The 23,196-nt window shown below is 37.7% G+C and overlaps 1 protein-coding gene across 2 annotated transcripts in view; it reads right to left on the reverse strand.

Annotated features, from left to right (window-relative positions):
• Window positions 1–4,569: 4,569 nt before the first annotated feature.
• The window catches only part of LOC149231052 (2-oxoglutarate and iron-dependent oxygenase domain-containing protein CP2-like), a 172,399-nt gene continuing 153,772 nt past the window's right edge, over window positions 4,570–23,196 (reverse strand). For both annotated transcript variants that reach the window (XM_089379104.1, XM_089379103.1), the window contains 2 exons: window positions 5,199–5,310; window positions 4,570–5,060 (listed from right to left, as the gene is read on the reverse strand). In XM_089379104.1, the coding sequence (XP_089235230.1) occupies window positions 5,040–5,060; window positions 5,199–5,310 (133 nt within the window). In that variant the 3' untranslated portion in view covers window positions 4,570–5,039. The remainder of the gene's footprint in view (window positions 5,061–5,198; window positions 5,311–23,196) is intronic.

Consider the following 23,196-nt stretch of genomic DNA (forward strand, 5'->3'; position numbering starts at 1 on the left):
ATGTAAAGTTTGTTGAAAACATATCGGCCTACGAGCCTAGTTCGGCAAATGTGCCACCTCTCTCTATCCCTTCTACTTCTAAAAATATTTCTTCCTCAGATGATGACAGCGAGGATGACAATCCTCCCCCACCTTCTCAGGATCTTCCTTCAGCGCCTCAGCGTCCAAAATGGGTCCGTGTTACTCGGGATGCAGTAGGTGCTCTTACCGGTGATCCTACAGATCAGCGATGTACACATTCTCAGTTCAATAGAGCCTCTTCTTTACTAGCTCAAGCTTTAGCTAATTATGATCCTGACACCTTTACAGAGGCTTCAGGCCATCTAGATTGCGACGCAGTAATGAATGAAGAATATCATTCATTATTGGCAAATGATACATGGGATCTTGTTCCCCTTCCAAAGGGACGAAAACTTGTTAGATGCAAATGGGTTTACAGAACCAAGTATGAACCAGATGGAAAAGTTGATAAACATAAAGCTCGTCTTGTTGCTAAGGGTTTTTCACAAGTTGAAGGCATTGACTATACTGAAACCTTCTCTCCTGTTGCCAAAATTAACTCTATCCACCTTGTTCTTTCCCTTGCTGCCTCTTTCAAATGAGATGGATGTTAAATATGCCTTCTTGCATGGGGACTTACATGAAGAAATCTATATGGAACAACCTACTGGCTTTATACAAACAGAATCCAGCCTTGTATGTCGACTTAAGAAATCCCTTTATGGTCTCAACCAAGCCCCTCGGGCTTGGTATGCCAAAATGGATAGCTATTTTTTATAAACTGGATTTTCTAGGTGTCATTTTGACAATAATGTCTACACCAAGAAAGTGGGCAAGTCTCTTATCATTCTTGTTCTTTATGTTGATGATCTTATCCTTACTGGTAGTGATCCCAACCTTATAAACCATGTGAAGTTCAGCCTTAAAAAGAAGTTTGAAATGACAGACTTAGGACACTTGCATTATTTTCTTGGTCTTCAAGTCCTGCAATCCAAGGAAAGTATTTCCCTTTCCCAGTCCAAGTATGCATGTGATCTTCTATGCCATTTTCACATGGAAGACTATAAGCCAGCCCCTTCTCTCTTTCAGTCTGGAGCCAAACTTTCAGTCACTTGTACTTTCCCTGAAATTGATGCTACCTTATACCGTCAACTTGTAGGAAAACTTTTGTATCTAACCCATACTCGTCCTAACCTTTCCTTTGTTGTTGGCCTTATTGCTCGGTTTATACAAAACCCACATGAAAGTCAATGGAAAGCAGCTAAAAGAATACTTCGTTATGTTCGAGGACAGTTCAGTTTGGTATTCATTACAATGCAGAAGCATCTCCTCTATTGGTTGGTTTCACTATTCTAATTGGGCTGGTGACCCTGATGATCAAAAGTCTACTGCAAGTTATGTGTTCACTCTTGGTTCAGGATCTATTACATGGGCTTGCAAGAAACAAAGTGCCATTTCTCTTTCTTCAGCAAAAGCAGTGTATCGTCGTGTCGTAGAAGCTAGTAAGGCAGGCTCGTGGCTTCGTCGGATCTTGTCAGAGTTTGGCCTTCAACAGCAGCATCCGACTACACTTTCGTGTGATAATCAAAGTGCAATTCAACTACGCAAAGATCCAGTCCAACATCAGCGCAGCAAACACATTGAACTGCACATGCACTTCATCAGAAAGCTCATTCACGACCATGTTCTTGAAGTGCAATATTGTTCAACAGATGATCAAGTTGCCCACATTTTTACAAAAGCTCTCACAGAGGCGAAGTTTACTAAACTTCGATTTATGGTTGGAGTTCAGGAAGTTGTCACTAAGGGAGTATAAGCTCTAATGCCTTCTTCCTTCTCCTATTGTGTCATATTTGTACATCGTTCAATCTTATCCCAAGTTGTTCTTAAGGGGGATGTTAGGATATTTTGACACAGGAAATAGTTAAGTATAACTTGATCTAGTGTAGAGTTAGGTAAAGTGTGTTTCTTTACTATGTACTTTTGTAACTTACAATCCAATGGTCATGATATGTAGTGATCCAACAGTTTATTCTCCTCAGTATTACCGCCACTTGATCCATGGCTTAACACCCGATTGGTCCATGATCTCTATTTAAAGAGCATGGAGAGTCATTTGTAAAGTAACCGTTCATGAGAGAAGCTTATGTAAATTTTCATTATTTTATTAATAAATTGCCTGAAGTGGCCGTGTTCGCTGAGGTCGTGCATTGTTTCCCTCTTTGACGGTTTTAACCACGTCAAGAATATTGGTGTATTGATCTGCGATCTGTTTGTGAGCGGTGTTCTTTGGTGTTCTGTGTAAGGAACTTACCCTGTAAATTCCTACAACCTTTCGTACCTAAATAGTGATTATCCTTGAAGGGAAGACTGCAACAGGTTGCATGCCCTTGTAATAAGCACAACTAAAAGACAGTAAACCCAAAGTTGCAAAGCACAAGAAAAATGAAGTAGGCATGAACATTATCACATTGCATCATCATTCTGCAAAAGAAGTTGAAGAGTTGCGATATCCCGATGTTGAACAGCCTTTCCTCTTCCAACTTCAATGATTACTAGGACTCCAAACAATACCAATATTCTTATCTACACAAAATTTAAGAGAAATTTGCCTGAGAAAAGCCAAGGAAGTTAGCAAAATCTCAGCCCAAAAAAAACTTATAAAGTTTTGATATTTGTAAAACACTTGTAATAAAACCAGTGGTAAAAAATCCTTATATATTCTAAGCATTTGTGCCATACTATTATTACCTCTTGTTACTCCGTGATTTAATTCTTAACATTAATTCTGTGAAACTTGTGCATGACAAAGCTTAGTTCTATAATATTTTTAACATTGGTTACAAATTCTTGTGTAACGCAACGAACATGTAAACTATATTACCATTACCACTCAACATTTAAATCTGACATTGAATATGTGAAACTTGTGCATCACACCGCCAACGTCTATAATTTTGCCAAAAGACTTTCAGCACAGATTAAAAGCACTTTTAGAGAATCCATTAGCGTAAGATAAAGGAATATAGAACCGGAGTACAGGGAACAGAACCACAAAGTAAACTTGATAGCACGTGTTATGGTATCAAAACTACTCCAGTACTATATACCTTAATGTCTAGACGACCATTACTTCTTTATGAAACTTCAGAAATAAACCTTAACCTAACAGAAGATATATATTTTGTATTTCAAAAAGCGATTAAAATTTCAGTTCACTTTGTTAATATATAGTTCAACAAAATTTGTAAAACTGCCCTTTTATATGAATGATTAATGTGTACGTTAGCGAACAACTCCAGTATTTGATTCTCAAAAATACACAAAACTCAATTCGAATTCCAAGTTTTAAAACAATAGTATAGCTATTTTTGTGAAGCATGAGTTGCCTTTAGGGTAATCCCAACATAGAAGTATTACACATCCATACAGCGCTGGAAATATTATCAAGGCAACGTACGGAAACCACCATTATAGGAAAATACAAACATGTAAAGGTACTCTTCCGCATGTCGTCAGTTACTTGGTTTGCCCCAATTGTGTGCCCATCGGTCTGCAGGCGATATGCTGTACTGAAGCTTAAATGAGTTCTCAACACTTGGAACAAAGTCTTCTAGAAAGTGGCAGTAAACTCAGAGTCATTTCCATCCAATACAACTACTTTTAAACTTTCCGTGCATAATCACAATCTCTCTTGTAAATTTACGTAATGTCTAAAGCCTTATATATAGTTCAGCTTGCTGTAAAATGAGTTGATTTAGGTATGATCACCATAATAGAATTATGCTTCTTATAATCTAGGGTAGACCTGTGATAAAATCCATAGTAATCACTTCCCACTCACTTAACATTTGTAAAGTAGTCATGGAGTATACTAATGTTTAGCTTTTACTTTTTGGCACTCAAAGACACTTTAAAAGATATTTTACAACTTCATTTTAAATTCTTGGCTAAAAGAATTGCTTCCTCAAGGGCACAATTGAGTTCTACCAGCTACAATATCCTGCATAAGTCGCATCCGGCCTTTTATCAAAAACCAACGTTTGCACGTCAGAAGAGTTAGGGATGCAGTCATCCTTTATGTCAAAGAAATGTCTTTTGAAAATCTATGGTAGTTGGGATTTTCTTCATTCACTATCCTTGTCAATCTCTTCCTTAACCTTGACATACTAATCCAATTGAAGATAATATTTCTTGTTCAGTTACACCAATTAGATATTTCTACATAATATCAGTAATTACACCAGGAAGTGCAAGAAATCAAATACCCCTATCCTTGTCAATCTCTTCCTTAACCTTGACATACTAATTCAATTGAAGATAAAATTTCTTGTTCAGTTACACCTATTAAATAAATGTAAGATCATATTTCTTGTTCAGTTACACCAATTAGATATTTCTACATAATATCAGTAATTACACCAGGAAGTGCAAGAAATCAAATACCCCCTATCGAGCTATTATATCTTACCTTGTAATTGTAATGTTAGTACAAAGTATCAGAAGCCAACAAAATCTCAACAAACTCTTCCATCTGCACGGACCTTTTAAAACAATGCACTCAGAGAATTGGACATGAATAATTATTGTAATCATAAATTATAGTAATAGCTGTCATGTAACAAACCATGTTACATAAAACCACCGTGTATATGTATTAAGCTCCATGCCACAGCTTATGGAAGCTACTGTAAGTAGCTTTTACATTTGAACAATCTGGATTATTTCAATCCAGTATTAAACAGCTCCAATAATGTTGTCCCAGAGATGTGGTGGGAAGTTGGACCTGTTTTTTTGCCCATTGAAGAGTAGCTCATGACGATTCATGGACAAGCTTGTGTTATGGTTTCATTGATACCCCAAAAATGAGCAAGTTGACAAATCTGCACCTAAATAGCTAGTATTCAGCCCACCGAAAAGAATAGTGAGAAACTTTACCACCATGAACCATTCACCCTATGTACAGATAATATGACTGGAGGTGAATGTTGATAGCAATGAATATGGTACAATGCATAGACTGGTTGACCCAATTAACCCTACTCTCTTTGAAGTAATTCCTGCAATATGATCAGAAAATAAATATGAGAAAAAGTAGTTTTACAAATCAAGGAAAACTTGAACAATTTTAATTTCAGTTAATAGCCATACTATACATGCACACACACCCATGTGTGTACATTTGGTAAACATACTACCTGCTTCCTTGCAGCAAAAAACTTCTTCTGTCGTTCTTGCTTCTGGTGAAGGCATTCACCACACCAACTAGAAAATTCAGTTTGATGCATCTTCAGTTCTCTGAACAATGAACTGCAAAAACAATATGCATCACCACATTTTAGTTGAAACTTGAAGCACATAATGAAAGTAAACTATTAAAGCATTCTGAGCCAACAAGTTTATTAGTGTGGTCTAAAATTCATCATACTATGATAGCTTTAGTAAACACTTCAGAGCTTACCAGCAGAGACCCATCTTAACCCTGGATCTAATAAGCACCAAGAGGGGTCAAAATAAATAGACATCTCTTGGTGTTTAAAAGATCCAGGGTTAAGATGGATCTATCCTGGTTTATATATATATATATATAAAGCAGTGGGAAAACCTATCATAACTCAGTTGTCAAACCAGCAGTGGGGACAGCCATCAGTGGCTGCTATTTGCGAATGCAAGCTGACTCATCACTATTATTCAAGGAAAACCATGTCACTTGGAATTACCCACTGATGGTCCCCCTACTCCTGCCAGATGCCTCTAGGTCTTAGGTTGTTAACCTATTTCCTTACATTCGAGGAAGACGTGCTCTTAGCCAAGCAGAAGCAGTTTTAGGGATACTCTAGGCCCATAATATAGGTTTATGTAGTTATTATGGCCCTTTATTTTGCTTTTTTTTATTATGGTCTGCTAGTTTTAAATTTTAAATTTTTATGGATATTATTTTTTTCTCCATTTAGTTTATTAGCATTACTGACATGACACATGCTACCTGGGCTGTAGTTGTGGCCTGCTACTCTCGTCGTAAAATAGGCATATATTTAAAACAAATTGATTGGAAAAAACAGAGAACAGCCATGAGTGCTCCTAAGGCAACTTCTGCGATTACTTTGTTGTCAACCAACCTTATAACCATGTCCCAAGTGATCTTAAGCTGTTCTATTACTAAAGGTGAATATTGTCCCTCTCTTCATAAATGGCTAGATGATTACAAATCTCTCTAATTTTTATAAGTAGTTTGTTTCAAATTCTACAAAATAATCCTCAACTACGTGCAACAAAAATCTGAAAAGAATCCTATAAAGATATTTGGTTGTGCATTGGCACAGGCTAGTTCTATGGAACCAAATTTGGAACACAGATTTTGAATCTCTGATTTTCTGCACATTTTCATTCCAAATATTTTGTTAATTTCTTAGATTATTTTTACCAATTATTGACATAGTTGATAAAACATCAACTTGGACATACCAAATATTGTGTTAGTTTCTTTGATTCTTTTTACCAATTATTGAAAAAATTGATAAAACAGTAACTTGGACATATATAAATCAAATTTGAAAGCGAAGTGTCAATATTATGCGAGGGAAGATTTATATTGGTCGAAATAAAATAAATGGGGGCCATTATTCCACAGAGAAAGTTATAGTGCCTCAGCTCCTAAATCTCCACATATAACTTGATAGTCGTTGATATCCTATGATTTTTTAACAGGAGATACTGATATAACTTAAAGTTCACAAGAATAAGTTTTACAAATCAAGTTATGTGCCATTTAGAAAATGAAGATTGCATGCATAATGAGAAAGTGAAATCTTTCTTATAAAAAGTTACAAGCTAGTCGAGTCAATTCACTTTATGAATGTAGGATAGACCTGTTGAATTTTCAAGTAGTTCTCAATCTGATAAGTGTTTCTTATGATTATCCTATTAGGTTGATCCTTTCTTATATTTAGTATACATCATAATACAATTAGACAGAGAACTAGATCAGAAAAACATGAAGACACAGCCACACAAGAATTTACCTTGGGAAAACCCACATGGGAGAAAACCCAGCAATCCTTTCCTTATAGAATCAAGTCAACGAGAGAGACATCAAAGTCAAACATTAGGACTGACCTGGTCCATCCTCCTAGTCAAGTCAAACAACAGCCCAAGAAACTTGCCCCACAACTTGAACTTCAGTCCTTCATCACACAGAGATGACTTTACTGGCCTCAGACAATTTTGCTGACCTCAGATTAGTTCATGTATCAGAGAGAGAGAGAGAGAGAGAGAGAGGGCTATTTGCTGGTCTCAGATTCATTCCATCTTGCCTCAGACTGATCCGAGTTTCATCCACAGAAGAAGGCGCATTGGATGCCAAATGGAGGAGCACAAATGTCAATATATAGTGTTTCTCCTTGCCGAATGGGTGCCTTTCCAGCTGAGCTGACTTGATCACTTGAAGGGGCCGACTTGACTAGGAGGAGGCCAACTAGGCTTCAATGGAGCCAAAACATTTAAATTTAAAATTCAAATTTTCATCTTTTTGAAATGAGCATGAAGAACATGCTTAAAAATAAAATAAATATATAAATAAAAATTTACATTATGAAGACCGACCATAGTTACAAAATTCAACACTCCCTCTTAACTAGGGAGGTATTCATAATGACTTATCATGATGTTCTCAAGTTGAAAGATTCTATAAGGAAGGATCAAGATTAAGATAAGCATCATCATTAATATCATAATCACCAACATCACAATCATCTAGGTCAACCCTCTTGACCTATAACAATCATGACATCCACTCAATACCTATGATACAACATCAATAACAACTAGTCACCGTGATCCGGTCGACGCCTCAACCTCATGGTATCCAGACTAGTCCTCGTTCACCATCACACAACTAGTGCACATAGTCCTGCTAAAACTCCAGACGGCCTCAACCCAGGCTGGATGCCAAAGCATGCTCTCTCTAAACAGAGATCCGAGCAGCTCTCTTAGAGATCCAAGCAACTCTCTCAGAGATCCGAGTAGGATGCTAGGTGGCACCAACTAGCCTCTATCAGACCATTCTCCCTAATTCTAGTCATAGTACTTGACACAGGGATACCTTCCCTAAATTCAATCATAATACTTGACATAGGGAGAATGTATATCCACTGGATCATTCTTCCTAATTCCGATAAATGTACTTGATGCAGGGATAACATCCCTAATTCAAATTAGAGTACATGACACAAGAAGAATGCTACCATGATGCTATCTAATCTATCAAACCATTCTCCCTAATTCTGGTCAATGTACTTGACACAAGGAGAAACCATATCCATGATGCAATATCATCCTTGCTCCCTCTCAACCAGGGAGGCAATCTCCACACGCCCAAGCTTGTCTCGAAGGTGCACGAACTTCCCTCTAGAAAGAGGTTTTGACAGAATATCAGCTCTCTACTCATCAATGGAGATATACTCAAGCTTCATTACACCTTCAATCGCCATGTTTGTCACCACACAATCTTCAAAGTAGCCTATGAAACCATACTGCCTCTCAGCTTGCGAATCCAACTGCGATATACTCTGCCTTTGCCATGCGAGGTGATTTGCTCATTCAAGAAATTATAACAAGGCCCAAACTGAGGCAATAAACTCAAACTGAATTTTGGAATCCTTGCAGCTTCATAGGATCCATTATCACAAATGCTTTCAAGTCACCTTAACTGAGAACTCCCTCTTACATTAATAGTCCATCATCTAGGAATTTGAGGTCAACTTTCTCTGAGGTCATAACAGGTCTTTTTGATTGCGCCCTCTAGAGGCAATACTCTCTCCATAGTTGCTCCCTCTGACACATGAGTCCTTCAGCTTCTGTCAGAGATAAATCATATAGGATCATCCTTGATCCATTCAACCAAGCCCAAAGTACAAAGTCTTCTTCAATCATGAGGCTTCTTTTCATGCTCTTCAAAAACCTGAGGCAACTCTTACAACTAAGGCAAACGTCTTGACATGATTCTCTCCCTCATTATGGCAGAACCTTCTTAAATCTTGCTTCCATGCTTCCATTTGTTGCATGCTAGATCTTGACTTCTCTTTGGCACAATCAAGGCATAATACAAATTGCCAACTCCCTCTGAACTTGGGTCTTATCTGGTACAATATCCTTCAAGTAGAAATTCTTGGAAAGTCCTCTTGCTTTGCTTCATTCTTCCACTTCTTCCATGTGCTGCCAAATCCTAGACAGTCATTGTCATTCACCAACAATCCTCACTAGGAGGTCATGGAAGAACGATTACAACCAAGCAAAGGATATAAAGACTAATTGAATAGTAAAGACAATAACAATAGTAATAATCAAAGAGGAGAGATATAGAATACTTATATTTTGAGAATTATAGGAGAATGTCAGCGCTCTCTTAATCTTAGCCTTCTTGCATTCATCTTGTAACTTCATTGTCCTTGTCTTCAATATTAGCATGACATCATACCTTCCATCCATGAACTAGGGTTTCTACTTTTAGAGGAAACAATTAATCCTATGGTTTTCTTATTCAAGCCCTTGCTAGGGCTTATAAGCCCTAAATATTCAAATATCCAAAACCCTAGAATCTAGCCAAGATTTTCAACGTTATAAACCCTAGATTTTTTTGAAGTTCAAAGTTCGGTCTTCAACTTTAAGGAGGGGCTCAACCTCTTCTTTCCAGTAAACTTCTATCACAAAAACTCCATGTCTCCATGATTCCTTCAAATCAAAGCTTTCCGCTTTTCTTTGAGTATAAATACAAGATGCATTCTATCAAATAATTTCCTCACCTTTTTGTGGCTCAGAAGAACTTAGTTATGCAAGACATTTCCTACATAGTTGAAATATCTCTTTTAGGACTGATCTTTATAAGGTATTAGGTTTCCTCGTCCTCATACTTGCTTCGACCATCAATCATTTTTTCTTGTAGACAGAGATCCTTTTGTGCTACCTTACATCCTTCAACTCAGCTCCTAACAATGCATTATGGCTTATAGACTTCTGGCTTTGTTGGTTCATTATAGCCTTTGTCACTTAGGGCATCAGTCTTATATAGTGTCTTTGCTCAACATATCGAGATGCCTTCAAACCCCTTGAGATGTTTGAAATATGGTAGCCATGGTCAGTGTTTTCATCATGAAGAAATATAAAATTTTGAGTTTTAAAGTTTACCTCCTAATTTGTTCAAGTCAGCCTCCTATTATTTTTTTTAAGTCAGTTGAGCCCCTAAGAGGCACCCATTCGACCCCCCCTTTGAAGTCTATATAAAGGAGAGTCTTCCCCCTCATTAGACACATCGAATTATGTCTTTGTTATCTCTGATCTAGCGAAGTTGGGAGCAGATGGAGGACGCTGGAAATCTAAAGGAGGGCTTGATCTTATTCTTGGTTACTAGTTTGGCTATTATCTTGATATGGTTATTTATGATGTATTGATGAATTGAACTATCTCTCTCATAAGGAAAGACTTTTCTGGGTTTTCCCCTTGTGGGTTTTGCCCTGGCCTCGGGCCTAATTTCTATGTCTCTTGTCTCATTGTCTCATGGTTATTTTATTGCTCTTTCATGTTTATTGGTTGAGTTTTTCTTCTGTGTAACTGCTTAATGATATTGGATATGTAATTGATGCTAACTGATCATTAGAAGTAGTTATCTTGATGAAGGAAATTGTTTCTAGCATGTGCCCTAGAAATCTCAACATGGTATCAAAGAGAGGTTGAAGAGTAGCTTGAGGAATTGGTAAAATTTTGGCCAAGTTTATGGCAAGTTCTAGGCATATGAATAATGTAAAGAAGGTCGAATTTGTAATTACATTTAAAAACCAGAGATCCAAACCTGTAATGGCAATTGTGATAGAGGGCCGAATATCATCTGAGGTATGTAATACTATTTACTAGTCAAATGAGCCTCTTTGTGGCATGGTATGCAAGCTTCCCTAAGGTGCATTATCTTTGCGTGTCAACCGAATTTCCTGAGGGACTACTTCCCTATGGATATACAAGCTATTAAGGTACCCTTTTGAATCACTTGAAGTCCTCCTCTCATTCTCCTTGGCATAAAATTTGAGCCCTATAGTGGATTTCCTCTTTCAGGCTAAAGTGAAAAACAAAATTATTTAAAGAGGGTCGAAACCCTTGTTGAAGCCTAGATTCAAGGCCTGATTACCATGTGGATCGATGGCAAATGTGCAAACTTTGTGGCATACTCTGTGGCAACCCTTCATGTGTAGGCATCTGAGCTCTCTCTATGTCATGTGGCATCTAGTTACCTTGAAAATATGAGAGCTCTTATGGCATCTTATTATCTCTGGTATGCAAGTTTTGTGACATCTCGTTGTTATGGAAATATGTGAATTCTATGTCAAAAGTTCTATGCGGTAATATGCAAGTTCAGTGAGTTTTGTAACAAATATTTATGTCATTCATGCAAATTTATAAGTGGCACTATTCTCTGATCATGTGAAACTCTCTGTGGATTTCTGAGATATATATGTGAAAGTTTGTGGATGTGCAAAGTTTTGATGTTAAATATGAATTCAGTTCTGAGGCACAAAATCCTTACAATTATGACATCCAAATGATCTATATATATACATGTTGTCACTTCGCTTACACATCTTGTTTAATGTGGGAAAAATCCTCAACCCCACAAGGTGTGACCTATTAGAAAATCAGAAAACCAGAAAGATTTTATTATTCTTGATAATTACTTGTGATGTTTCTTGCTATTACGATTCTTTATATCTTCTTTCTTTTAGTTCATCAAGCAATTACCAAAGCAACAGCACATAAAACAATAGACACTTGATGTAGGCACAGTGCCAGGGCAAAACCCCCCTCGAGAGGAAAACCCAGTCAAGAAATTCTTCCTTTCAATAGTATTTTTTGAGACTCTTCACCCTAGACTAAGACAAGACCTTTCCTCCACACCAAGTCAGCCTCCCAGAATTTCGACCCCTTTCAAACAACTTCGACTAGGCAATAGTGTCCGACAACTGGCAGCTTTAGGCAACAGAGAAACCTGGAAGACTTCGATCTCCCAATCAAGAGCACGAAACAAAAAGAGAGAAACACCAAATTTTTGATTTTCCTTTTCTCCTTAGACTTCCCCAAACTCGCATTCACTTCGGCTTCCCAACAACAGACTTTGCACCTTTTCCCAGCTACAAGAGAACTTTGCACTTTTTCCCAACTACAAGAGAATTTCACATTTCTTCCCAACTACAATAGAATTTCACACTTCTTCCCAGCTACAATAGAAATCGAACTTGTGTGAGAGAGTAATGCTCCAAATGAATTCGATGAGCTCACATTTACTGGCTCCATGTGAGGTCGAATAGGGTCCTCAGGCCGACTTGATCTTTTTCTAGGCCGACATGGTGTGGAGGTTACATAATTCATATTTGACTCAATACTTAACCTTTTTACATGATTCAAAAGCCCAAGAAGGGTCTCTTTAAAAGTGCAATGACTCTATTGACTCAATATCCTAGAAGTCCTCAACGGGGACTTTGACCTAAAACATGGTCACCCAAGCATGAAACTCATGCTTTAATAAGTCACAATAATAATAATAATAATAATAATAATTTTCTTTATTCTTTTGACAAGTATATTACATGATGACTCAAGTACATTAATGAAGACCAAACATAGTTACATTTTTCAACATGGCCTTGCTGGCAAAGCTTAGAGAAGGGACTGTCACCTAATCCCAACTCTCTTCGTTAAAGCTCTCCCCTAGTTAAGCTAAGGAGGGTGGTCCCTAAGAATGGTTAGTAAAGTGAAACTTGTTAGAAACAACAAGTTCTAGGAGACTAAGGTTAAAGGAACTACTTCTCAAAAGGTAACTTGATTCAAGATTTAGAAGTGTGTGAATGATGAGCAATGTGAGAGATATATTTCAATATAGCAATTCAACAGTAAATAGTATGAACCAATGCCTTGTAAACAATGCTCAAATGAAAATATCAAGTACTTGCAAAATGGAAATGGAAACTCAAGTTACAATGACAAGTAACCCTGCAAAACAAGTGTTAGCTCAAGATATGAAATATGAGTAACAAGAATATAACTTGCAAAAGTAAATGGAACTTGCACTTATGAGTGAAATGCTCAAATAGAATGATAAAACATCAAATAACCATGAGCAAGTAAACTTCAAGATGACATGAGAGATACATAAAATGGTATTGCAAGTGAAATGGAAAATGCTCATAAATCAACTTGATGAGATGATGCTAAAAACTAGACTATGTGAGATGCAATTATCTTGGTTAATTTTAAATTAGATGCCTAGCGTATGGTGAGAAATTTCTCTTTCAAATTCTTACCACAGGGTAAATATTGGAGTGAGTTGCAAGGAAGATGGGTTGAGGAGGTACTTGTCTTTTGTTAATGATACCCTTCCCAAGATCCTTGCAATCCACGTGTCTTCGTTCTTACAAGGGCTTGACCACAAGAAAACTGCGAGGTCACACGTTTTAACCTTACTCCATACCAAGTGAAAGAAAAATCAGAAAATTTTTATTCTAAGATGTCTATTCAACCAAACTTATACTTGGAAGTACTTTTTAGAGATGCAAGACTAGTTTAGTATGCAAGGAGAAATGCCTAAATGTGAGGGAAATGATTCCAATGAGATATGTTGATGACAATGTGCTTCCAATAGAGATATAACAATGATGTTTATCATCAAGATTTGCACTTAGCACAATATGACATAAACTAGAAATGGTGCTCCATAAAACATGTATCAACAACTCAAATGGAAAACTAGCTCAATGCTTCAACTCACAAGCTTCAAAATGAAAATGTATCTTCACATGTGATATATCATTCAAGTGAAAGTTGCATCATTAAGGCTGGACTTCACATGGTTTATAAGGTTGGGATCACTACCAGTAAGAATAAGATCATCAACATAAAGAACAAGGATGATAAGAGAGTTGCCCACTTTCTTGGTGTAGACAGTATTGTCAGAATGACACCTAGAAAAGCCAGATTCTAAAAGAAAGCTATCCATTTTGGCATACCAAGCCCGAGGAGCTTGCTTGAGGCCATAAAAGGATTTCTTAAGTCGACAAACAAGGCTGGAGTCTGTTTGTATGAAGCCAATGGGTTGTTCCATATAGATTTCTTCCTGCAAGTCCCCATGCAAGAAGGCAGATTTAACATCCATCTGATGGACTTCCCATTTTAAAGAGGCAGCAAGGGAAAGAACAAGGCAGATAGAGTTCATTTTGGCAACAGGGGAGAAGGTTTCAGTGTAGTCAATGCCTTCAACCTGTGAAAAGCCCTTAGCAACGAGACGAGCTTTATGTTTATCAACTTTCCCATCAGGTCCATACTTGGTTCTGTAAACCCATTTACATCTAACAAGTTTGCGTCCCTTTGGTAGAGGAACAAGATCCCATGTATCATTTGTCATCAATGAATGATATTCTTCATTCATAGCTGCTTCCCAATGTGGATGGCCTGAAGCTTCTGCAAAAGTGTCAGGATCATGATTTACTGGAGCTTGAGCCAGTAAAGAAGAGGCTCTTTCAAACTGAGAACGTGTACGTCGCTGATCTGTAGGATCACCGACAAGATCACCTGCTGCATCCCGAGTAGCACGGACCCATCTTGGAAGTTGAGGATCCTGAGAAGGTGGGGGAGGATTATCATCCTCGCTTTCATCATCTGAAGAAGAAATGTTTTCAAAGGTAGAAGAGATAGGAAGAGGTGGCACATCCGCCGGACTAGGCTCGCAGGCCGATTTATTTTCATCAAATTTTACATCTCTTCTAATGATAACATTTTTGGACTTAAATGGAATAAGTCGATAACCTTTTACATCTTCAGAATATCCAACAAAAGTACATTTCTCACTCTTAGGTTCTAAAGCTTTATGCTTTTCATCTGGAATATGGGCCCATGCTTCACTTCCAAACACACGAAAGTGACTTACATCTGGTTTAATGGAACTCCAAGCTTCTTCTGGAGTGATATTCTCTAGAACCTTAGTAGGAGTGCGATTGATTATATAATTTGCACAATTAATTGCTTCGGCCCAAAAACTAAGACTGAGTCCTTTAGATTGCAGCATACAATTAGCCATTTCCTTTAAGGTGCGATTTTTCCTTTCAGCGACACCATTTTGTTGTGGAGTGTATGGAACAGTATGTTGCATTTGAATTCCATTTTCGGTGCAAAAGTTGATGAATGTGTTTTTAACATATTCTCCACCATTATCAGTTCTTAGCTTAAGAATTTGATGTCCAGATTGTTTTTCAACAAAGGCTTTGAAGGCCAAAAAGGTGTTAAATACTTCGCTCTTGAGTTTTAAGAAGTATACCCAAGTGCGTCTGGAGAAATCATCAATGAAAGTTAAGAAGTACTTGTAGCCAGAGAATGAAGCAACAGGAAGAGGACCACATAAATCACTGTGCACAAGTTGTAAAGGGGCTGAGGCGTGCCAAGAGGCACGTTTGTCAAAACTGTCCCGATGATGTTTTCCGAGTACACATCCGGAGCAAACACCATCTCTGCAAGACTTGTCACCATATTTTCTTTACATAGATGCTGAAGGGAGCGATAGTTTAAGTGACCAAATCGCTCATGCCAAAGTTTGCTCACTTCATCATTATGAGCAACAAATACTGAGGGAAGATTTGATGACCCAAAGTTGTGAAACTTATACAACCTTTTGGAATCATCAGCAAGACCAGTAGCTAGAATCTGTTTAGGATCTTTTAGATCCTTGATTACAACATCATGAGGTGAAAATTCAACAATTTTACCTTCACCTGAATGAGTTATCTGATAGACAGATAGAAGGTTGCAGGATAAGGTTGGAACACATAATACATCATTAAACTGACCATTGTCTAGATGAACAGTTCCAGTCCCTACAACATTAAGAGATCTATCATCACCAATATATATATATTTTTGGTGTTACAATCATTTAAAGAAGAAAACATGGCTTGGTTTTTGGCCATGTGACAAGAGGCTCCAGAATCAATGAGCCACTCATGAGAATGAGAAGAAGAAGAAGATACATTTAATGCATAACCAGACTGAGATGATTGATAATGACATGCAGAAAGTGCCATTCCGGAAGTTGAAGTTGAAGTAGGCTCCACATGGATGTTATGTTTCTTCATTGCGGCTTCCAAGGCTTCCATCTTCTTAAAGCATTTAGATTCTAAGTGGCCATCTCGATTACAAAAGTTACAATGTCTATCAGTCTTCTTCCATTTGTTTTTATTGGTCTTATCATTTTGCTGAAATGATCTTTTATTTTGAGGCTGAGATGGTTTAGGACCATTCTTTTGAGGATATGACTTCTTAGGATTCTTTGAATTTGGTTGCTGCTAGGCGGCTAACGCTTTCGTGGAAGAGTTTCCAAGATTAAGAAGACCAAGGTGTAAGAGTTTTTCTTGTTCTCTTATTAAGGAATCACAAAAGGAGTCAAAGGAAGGGGCCTTGTATTCTTGTCCTTGACAAATGAAAGCTTCCCTTGTAGAATGGAAAGTGGAAACAAATACAGAGTAGGCTGATCCCAACTTAGTAAGGATGGAATAAATAAGGTTACCATCTTCTTTCTTAACTTTAACACCTTCCAAGAGATATCTAAGGGTCTTGAATTTGGACAAGAAATCTTCAATGCAAGAAAAATTATTAGGATCCAAAGTAAGCAGCTCATTTTCAAGTTGATGGGCTCTAATTTCATTTTTAATCCCAAAAACTTTAGCAAGTTTTTCTAATGCTTCATGAGGAGTCTCAAGTTCTGCAATGTGGAATCTAAGATCAGGAGAAATAGACATCCCTATCAAACCACGTGCTTGATCTTGTCTATTTTCCCATTTTGCCGCCTTGTCTTCATCTTTTGGTTTCTTCTCTTGGTCTGTGGCTATTCTGTAGAGACCTTTACTTCTAAGTAAATCTTCCATGTAGGCTACCCATTGGAAGTAGTTAGTGCTGTCAAGAATGACTTGGCATGGACTTTCCATTTTTTTTAAAAACTGAAGCTGAAGATGCTGAAAGTAAGTGTTCCAATGGATAGATCTCAAAAAAATAGGCGGTTTTAAAAAAAACGGCTCTGAAAAAGGCTTCCGGATGAAGAAGTTATGGCTTTTTGAAAAAAAATTGTTGACGTTGCCAGCAAAGTGCGCGAATGAAAAAATCCGCCCCCACAAAATGGAGACTTGAACCCAAGACCTCTACTCTCTTAAAATAGCTTTGAACCAATTGATCTATACAAAAAATTTGAGAGAGAAAGAGAGAGGGGGGGGCCTTGGTTTGCGTGCTTGCCTTGAGAAAGCTCTTTTTCCCTACAAAACACAAAACCCAACACGAATATGCAAAGAAAAACGAACCTTGCGGCTCGAAGTTAGCTTTAGCCAAAAAACTAGAAATTTTTTAAAAAAAATCTCAAAGTTAGCTTTAGCCGAAAAACTAAATATTTTTCTCAATGTTTCTGATTTTCCGAGATCACACTAAGGTGCAGGGAAAAGAGCATACGCATGAGAAAAATCCTTCCTTTCTGTTTCTGATTTGCCCAGATCGCACAGAGTCGCAGGGCAAAGAGCATACGCAGAAATGAAAGGTATAGATCCAGTTAAAAAAAAGGCTAAATAAACTGAGACCGAAATAAGCAGAGAGAAAATAACAGTAAACTGCAAAAAAAACACTGCATACCTCCCGATCTGAAAAATGACGCAGCTAGGGCTACCAGAAACCTTTTCGTGTGAAACGAAAGGGGTTCCTCACTGGAACAGATGCTCCGAACGCAACAGAGCAGTCCTCTCGGCCCGAAAGCAGTCAAAAACAGCAGATCTAGGAAACGACAGCCGCATGCAGTTCTACCGGCTTCAGATTTGGATCACCAACGGACGCGGCCCTCAAATAGCTCTGATACCATGTAGGAATTTACAGGGTAAGTTCCTCAGAAAGAATACCAAAAGGACACCGCTCACAACCAGATCTCAAATCAATACACCAATATTTTTGACGTGGTTAAAACCCTCAAAGTGCAAGGAGGGAAACAATCCACGGCCTGTCCCAACGTGGGTACTACAGGCAATTTATTAATCAAAGAATGAAAATTTACATAAGCTTCTCTCATGCATGAATTACCCGAACAATGACCCTCCATGCGCTTTAAATAGAACTCATGGACCAATCGGGTGTCAAGCCACGGATCAAGTGTCGGTAATACCGAGGTGAGAGTGAACCGTCGGATCACTACATATCGTGACCGTCGGATTGTAAGTTACAAAATGTACAACGGTAAAGAAACACACTTTACCTAACTCTAACCTAACTCTATACTAGACCAAGTTGAACTTAACTATATCCTATGTGTCGGAATATCCTAACAGCTTGAATATGTAAATCAAATGAGCTAATGAACCAAAGGGAATGAATTAAATTACTCAAGTTAGCTTGCAAGTAAATGAAATTAGCACAAATTGCTCCAAATGAAAATGTATTCAAAATGAGATTCCAAAATTGAAACAACTTGCAACTAATAAACTAAAGTAACTTGAAAATGAAGCTATGAAGTGAGAGAGTGTTGTGATGCAAATGAGAGTTATTCAAGTATGAAACTTGCAACTAGATGAAATGAAAGCTTAGCATATGACCATGTGCTAAGCTTGACAAATGGAGAGAAAAACAAACTTCCAAGAAAATTCGTCAAGCACCAAAGGGGATGGTTCCCCAATCTCTAAGAGAGAAAAATTACTTTTATTAATATGATGTTATAATGATGAGAGCTTCCTTTATAGTGAGGAAAGGCTCCAATTTCAAGAAGGTTGTTACAATGAAAATTTAACTTTGAAACACTAGAACTCCTTGAGAAAACAGTGGGAAAATTTCACCAAAAATTTGGCAATGGATTACAAGAGAGACCCCTCAAAGAATATCTTGAAATTCCAGCCTCTTTAGATGATGAAATCTGCCAACAAAGGGAGATGAAAGGGGATGTTCTAATCACTGTTATGGCAGAGATTTGTAGCAGTGCTCTGCACAAAGGAAAAGGAAGTGCCTCTTCCCAAAAGCCCACGACCTTGACAAGAGAGATAGGTTGCCTCAAGTGCTCACGGCCCAGCCGATTTGGCCTCAAATCAGTGCTAAGGGTTCTGCAAAAAAAATGGTAAGTAGTTTCAGCATTGCTCTCTCTCAATCCTGCCAACAAAAAGGGTGAGAAAACTCCTCAACAAAATCTGACTTCTCTGCAAAACAAATCCCCAAGGTTGAGTGGAAAATGGTGTAAGAAATATGCAAAAAATTTACAAATAATATACAAGAAACTAGATCAAGGATTAGAGTAGAGCTTCTCTCCTAGCCTAGTAGTCAACATGCTCTTATTAGCAAATATAATTGATGTAAGCACAAATGTTTAAGGTAAATGATTTAAATGAAGTAGTCTTGACTAGAAGTCAAAGCTAAAGATCCCTGCAAACACAAATCCAATGGTAAAACTTTGGGATGTCACAATGTGGGTTCTTCCAAAGAGTGGATTGATTCCTTCAAGAATGTCCCCTCACGCTAGAGACTTGATCCAAAAATAATTTTCTACAACACTCCAAATAGAATCATTAGATCCACATAGTTTATAAAAATATAATGAGAAAGAAATCTTAGAGATTTAGATGAAAATCTACCAAAACATTCCTTAACTAGAATAAATTTCTAAAACCAAATGCTAGTGCAAGATATCTCTACACAAGCATATCTTTGACAAGCATATGGAAATAATAAGCACAATATTACCAATAGAAAATGAAGCTCATGATCAAGAATTATACCCCAACCATAGAAGAATAACACCTCATAGTTGAACCACAAAGTCTTTTATTGCTTTAAAATCTGAGTATACAAAAGAGCAGGGCTTCCCCTAGCACAAGAACTTGTATCAAGATACAACAACAGGAGCCAAAGGCTCATCTAAATAGGAGAATGGGAGATATTCCAAAGAGAGAAACCCAATGACAAGTGGAGGATGGTGGAAATCACAAGAAAAATTCGAAATTGCCAAGTGAGGAGCTTTCAGCCAAGTGTAGAAGTCAAATCCTGAGTTGTGGCAGCGTTTTCTTTCTTCCCCATGTGCACAAATTTGAATTTCCTTTGTTGGTTGCCATGTGTGTGACTAAGTGGGTGAAATGGAGCACAATCCCATGAAAATCTCAAGCCAAAGCCCATGGAATGGCACCACTGCGAGTCGTTCCCAAATCTGCCCTGCATTAGCTTCCTGTAGCTGTGCGTATCTTCTGTTGAAGTGAAGTGCGTGGAGCTGGAATGAAGGGCAACGTACAAGTGTAATTTTTTGGTGAAACATTATGGAGCAAACAAGGATGTGATAATTTCTAAAGCAACTCAGGTAGATACACAAGTATCTCAGCAAACAGAGCTTTTGAAAGAGAAGGCAAAAAAGAACAATAGGAAAGACGGTCCAAAAGAAATCAGAGCTAGAGCTGAAGACATTAATGGTTACATAAGGACAAAGGAAGATGAAGATGCAAGTACTCGTAGAGCACATGAAAGAGAACACAAGAAAAGAAAGAACAGGGAAACAAACTTTATTATCAGAGGAATAAGAGATTATGGGAAGAATGAAAGTACTCTCAATTTGACAGGAGACATTTTGAAAGAGAAACTACATTCAAAAGGGAAAATTTGTCAAGCAAGGAGGGTGGGGAAGATATGGGAAGAGAAGCCTCGACCCATAAAAGTCACAATGGCAAGTGTGCAAGACAAACACCATCTCTTGGGCAAAAATAAACTCTTGAAAGGCTCACACTTCTTCCTAGATGAAGATTTAACCAACAAACAACAAGAGGAGAGAAGGGAAGAAGTGGAGAAAATTAGAGCAGGAAGAAATGAAGGGAAAAGGGCATGGTTGTACAATGGTAAAGCAGTTATTGCAGTGTTTGGGCCTCAAGGCAAAACAGAGCAGCAAGTTGGCAATAAAGAAAAAACAGAGAATTCGATAATAGGGCGGGAAACAACAAGACCAGTATGGATGAAAAGTGGTGAAGACTCAATTTTGAGTCTTATGTGCCAAACTGCATAGCAGTGAAATCCTACCCAGGTCTACCTAAGTTTAGTTTGTTGGAATTGTAGATGTTACCCTTCGAGGAGGGGACCCGGGTTAGGGCCTATTGCGGAAGGTAGAAACAATAATTTGTCTCATGGAAACTCATGAACATGATGGTTGCAAAACTCCTGTGTTTGATGGTTATTTGAAGTTAGTAGTTTGGAACAAGGTAGCAGACAATGGCAAAGGGTATGGGGGAATACTAGTTTTAGTGGAAAAAAAAGGAGGTCGTCACATTCAGTTAATGAAAGAAGATGCAAATAAACAATATTTATGGTTCAAAATATCAGAGAATGAAAATCACATAAGAATTGCAGCATGCTATTTTGCCCCTCAAATCTCAAAAATTACAAAAACAAGGGGCTAGACAGCAAATCCGTATGCAGCTTTAAAGCAAGGTATTGTCGCGTACTCTCAGCAGGGAGAAGTTCTTATAGTGGGAGATTTCAATGCTAGAACAACAAATCAACAAGCTAGTATTCTTTGTTTCAAAGAGGATCACAATCCTATTTGGCTCAATGAAGAGGAGAATCCCCAAAGGGTGAGGTGTTCAGAAGGTGACAAAGTTAGCAATCATTTTGGGGAGGACTTGCTTACACTGTGTGGTGCTTTCAACTTAATTATTTGCAATGGTAGCATAGGAGGAAAACCCAATTCTCTCAGCAATCACTATCAAGGGGCAAAATTCTTCTAACACAAGAAAATTGTACTATCTTCAAGACAATGTTAGAGAGATTAATTCAGAAGGAGAAAACCAGTTTCAAAAGCTTCAACAGTCATGAGTTAACATATATAATTCAAAGTGCACTTGAGAAATGCAAAAGAACAAAAAATAGGAAATCATAATCAAATTGTTTTCTTGTAAACGCCTCTTTTGATGAAGAATGCAAAATGGCAAGGAGAACCTTGAAAATGGTAGGCAAGGAGAAGATGAACGTAAAGTTATATAAGCAAATACTAAAAAGGAAAAAAGATGAGTTCATGCAAACAAGGCAAGAAGAGTTAATATATCTAAGCAAAAATAACCCAAAGATTTTCTCGCAGGAACTTCAACCAAGGAACAAGCAAATTGAAAATAATATTACAACCAATCAATGGTTTGAATATGCAAGACAACTCTATGAGAAAGAATCAGAGGCAGAGCCTCCCCCCAGGATCAACACAACTACAAAGCTCTTCACGTTACAAGAGGTGGAGATTGGAATTAAGAAGTTGAAAACAGGAAAGGAAAAAGGACTTGGTTGAACTTCAAGCAGAGTATCTAAAATGGGGAATGAACACTCTTGCACCACACATCATTGAAATATTCAACAACATCATTCAGCAAGGATTCCCAAGTCACTAGACAACTAGCATAGCAATACCCCTTTTTAGAAAGTGGAGACATTAATAATCCTTCCAATTATAGAACCATTATGATCAATCCTTTGTTTGCAAAGCTTTTTAGCAACATGGTAGAAAATAGAATCAATAAGTGGGCAGAGGTAATACAAAAGAGGGCAAAAGGACAAGCGGGTGCATTCTATAGTGGATCATGGTATTACATTGAGACACATTATTGAAAAGGTTTGGGAGGACAAAAAGGCATTTGACACAATCCCTAGAGATAAGTAGTAGCGTAGAATGGAAGAACTTGAAATCCCTTTGCAATATAGAGTTGTTGTCCATAGACTTTATGAAGAGTTGAAAGTCAAAATTAGAACCTCAACGGGTATTTCAGAAAGCTTTAGAAGGGACAATGGAGTCAAGCAAGGTTGCCCTCTATCGCCTACTCTTTTTGGTTTATATATTGATAAACTGGAAGAGTGGCTAAATCTGCCAGGTGGAGATGGTGTTCGATTGGGGGAGTTTGTGATAAAGCTTCTTTTATATGTTGATGATCTTGTATTGATTTCTAAATCGGCCCATGGATCCAAGTCAATACTAGCAAGACCAAAATAATGGTTTTCTCTAATAAAAGGAAGCAGGGCCAGCATATGTTCTTCTTTGAAAGCAACATTCATGAAGAAGTAAACGAGTACAAGTACCTTGGGATTGATTTCAACAACAAACTTAATTAGGAGGATTGCAGAAAGAAGAGAATTTTAGGAGGGTGGAAA

The sequence above is a fragment of the Pinus tabuliformis genome, chromosome J, assembly GCF_031772625.1.
Source record: "Pinus tabuliformis cultivar Carrire ecotype Pingquan chromosome J, CPIR1, whole genome shotgun sequence".
NCBI classification, from domain to species: Eukaryota; Viridiplantae; Streptophyta; class Pinopsida; order Pinales; family Pinaceae; genus Pinus; species Pinus tabuliformis.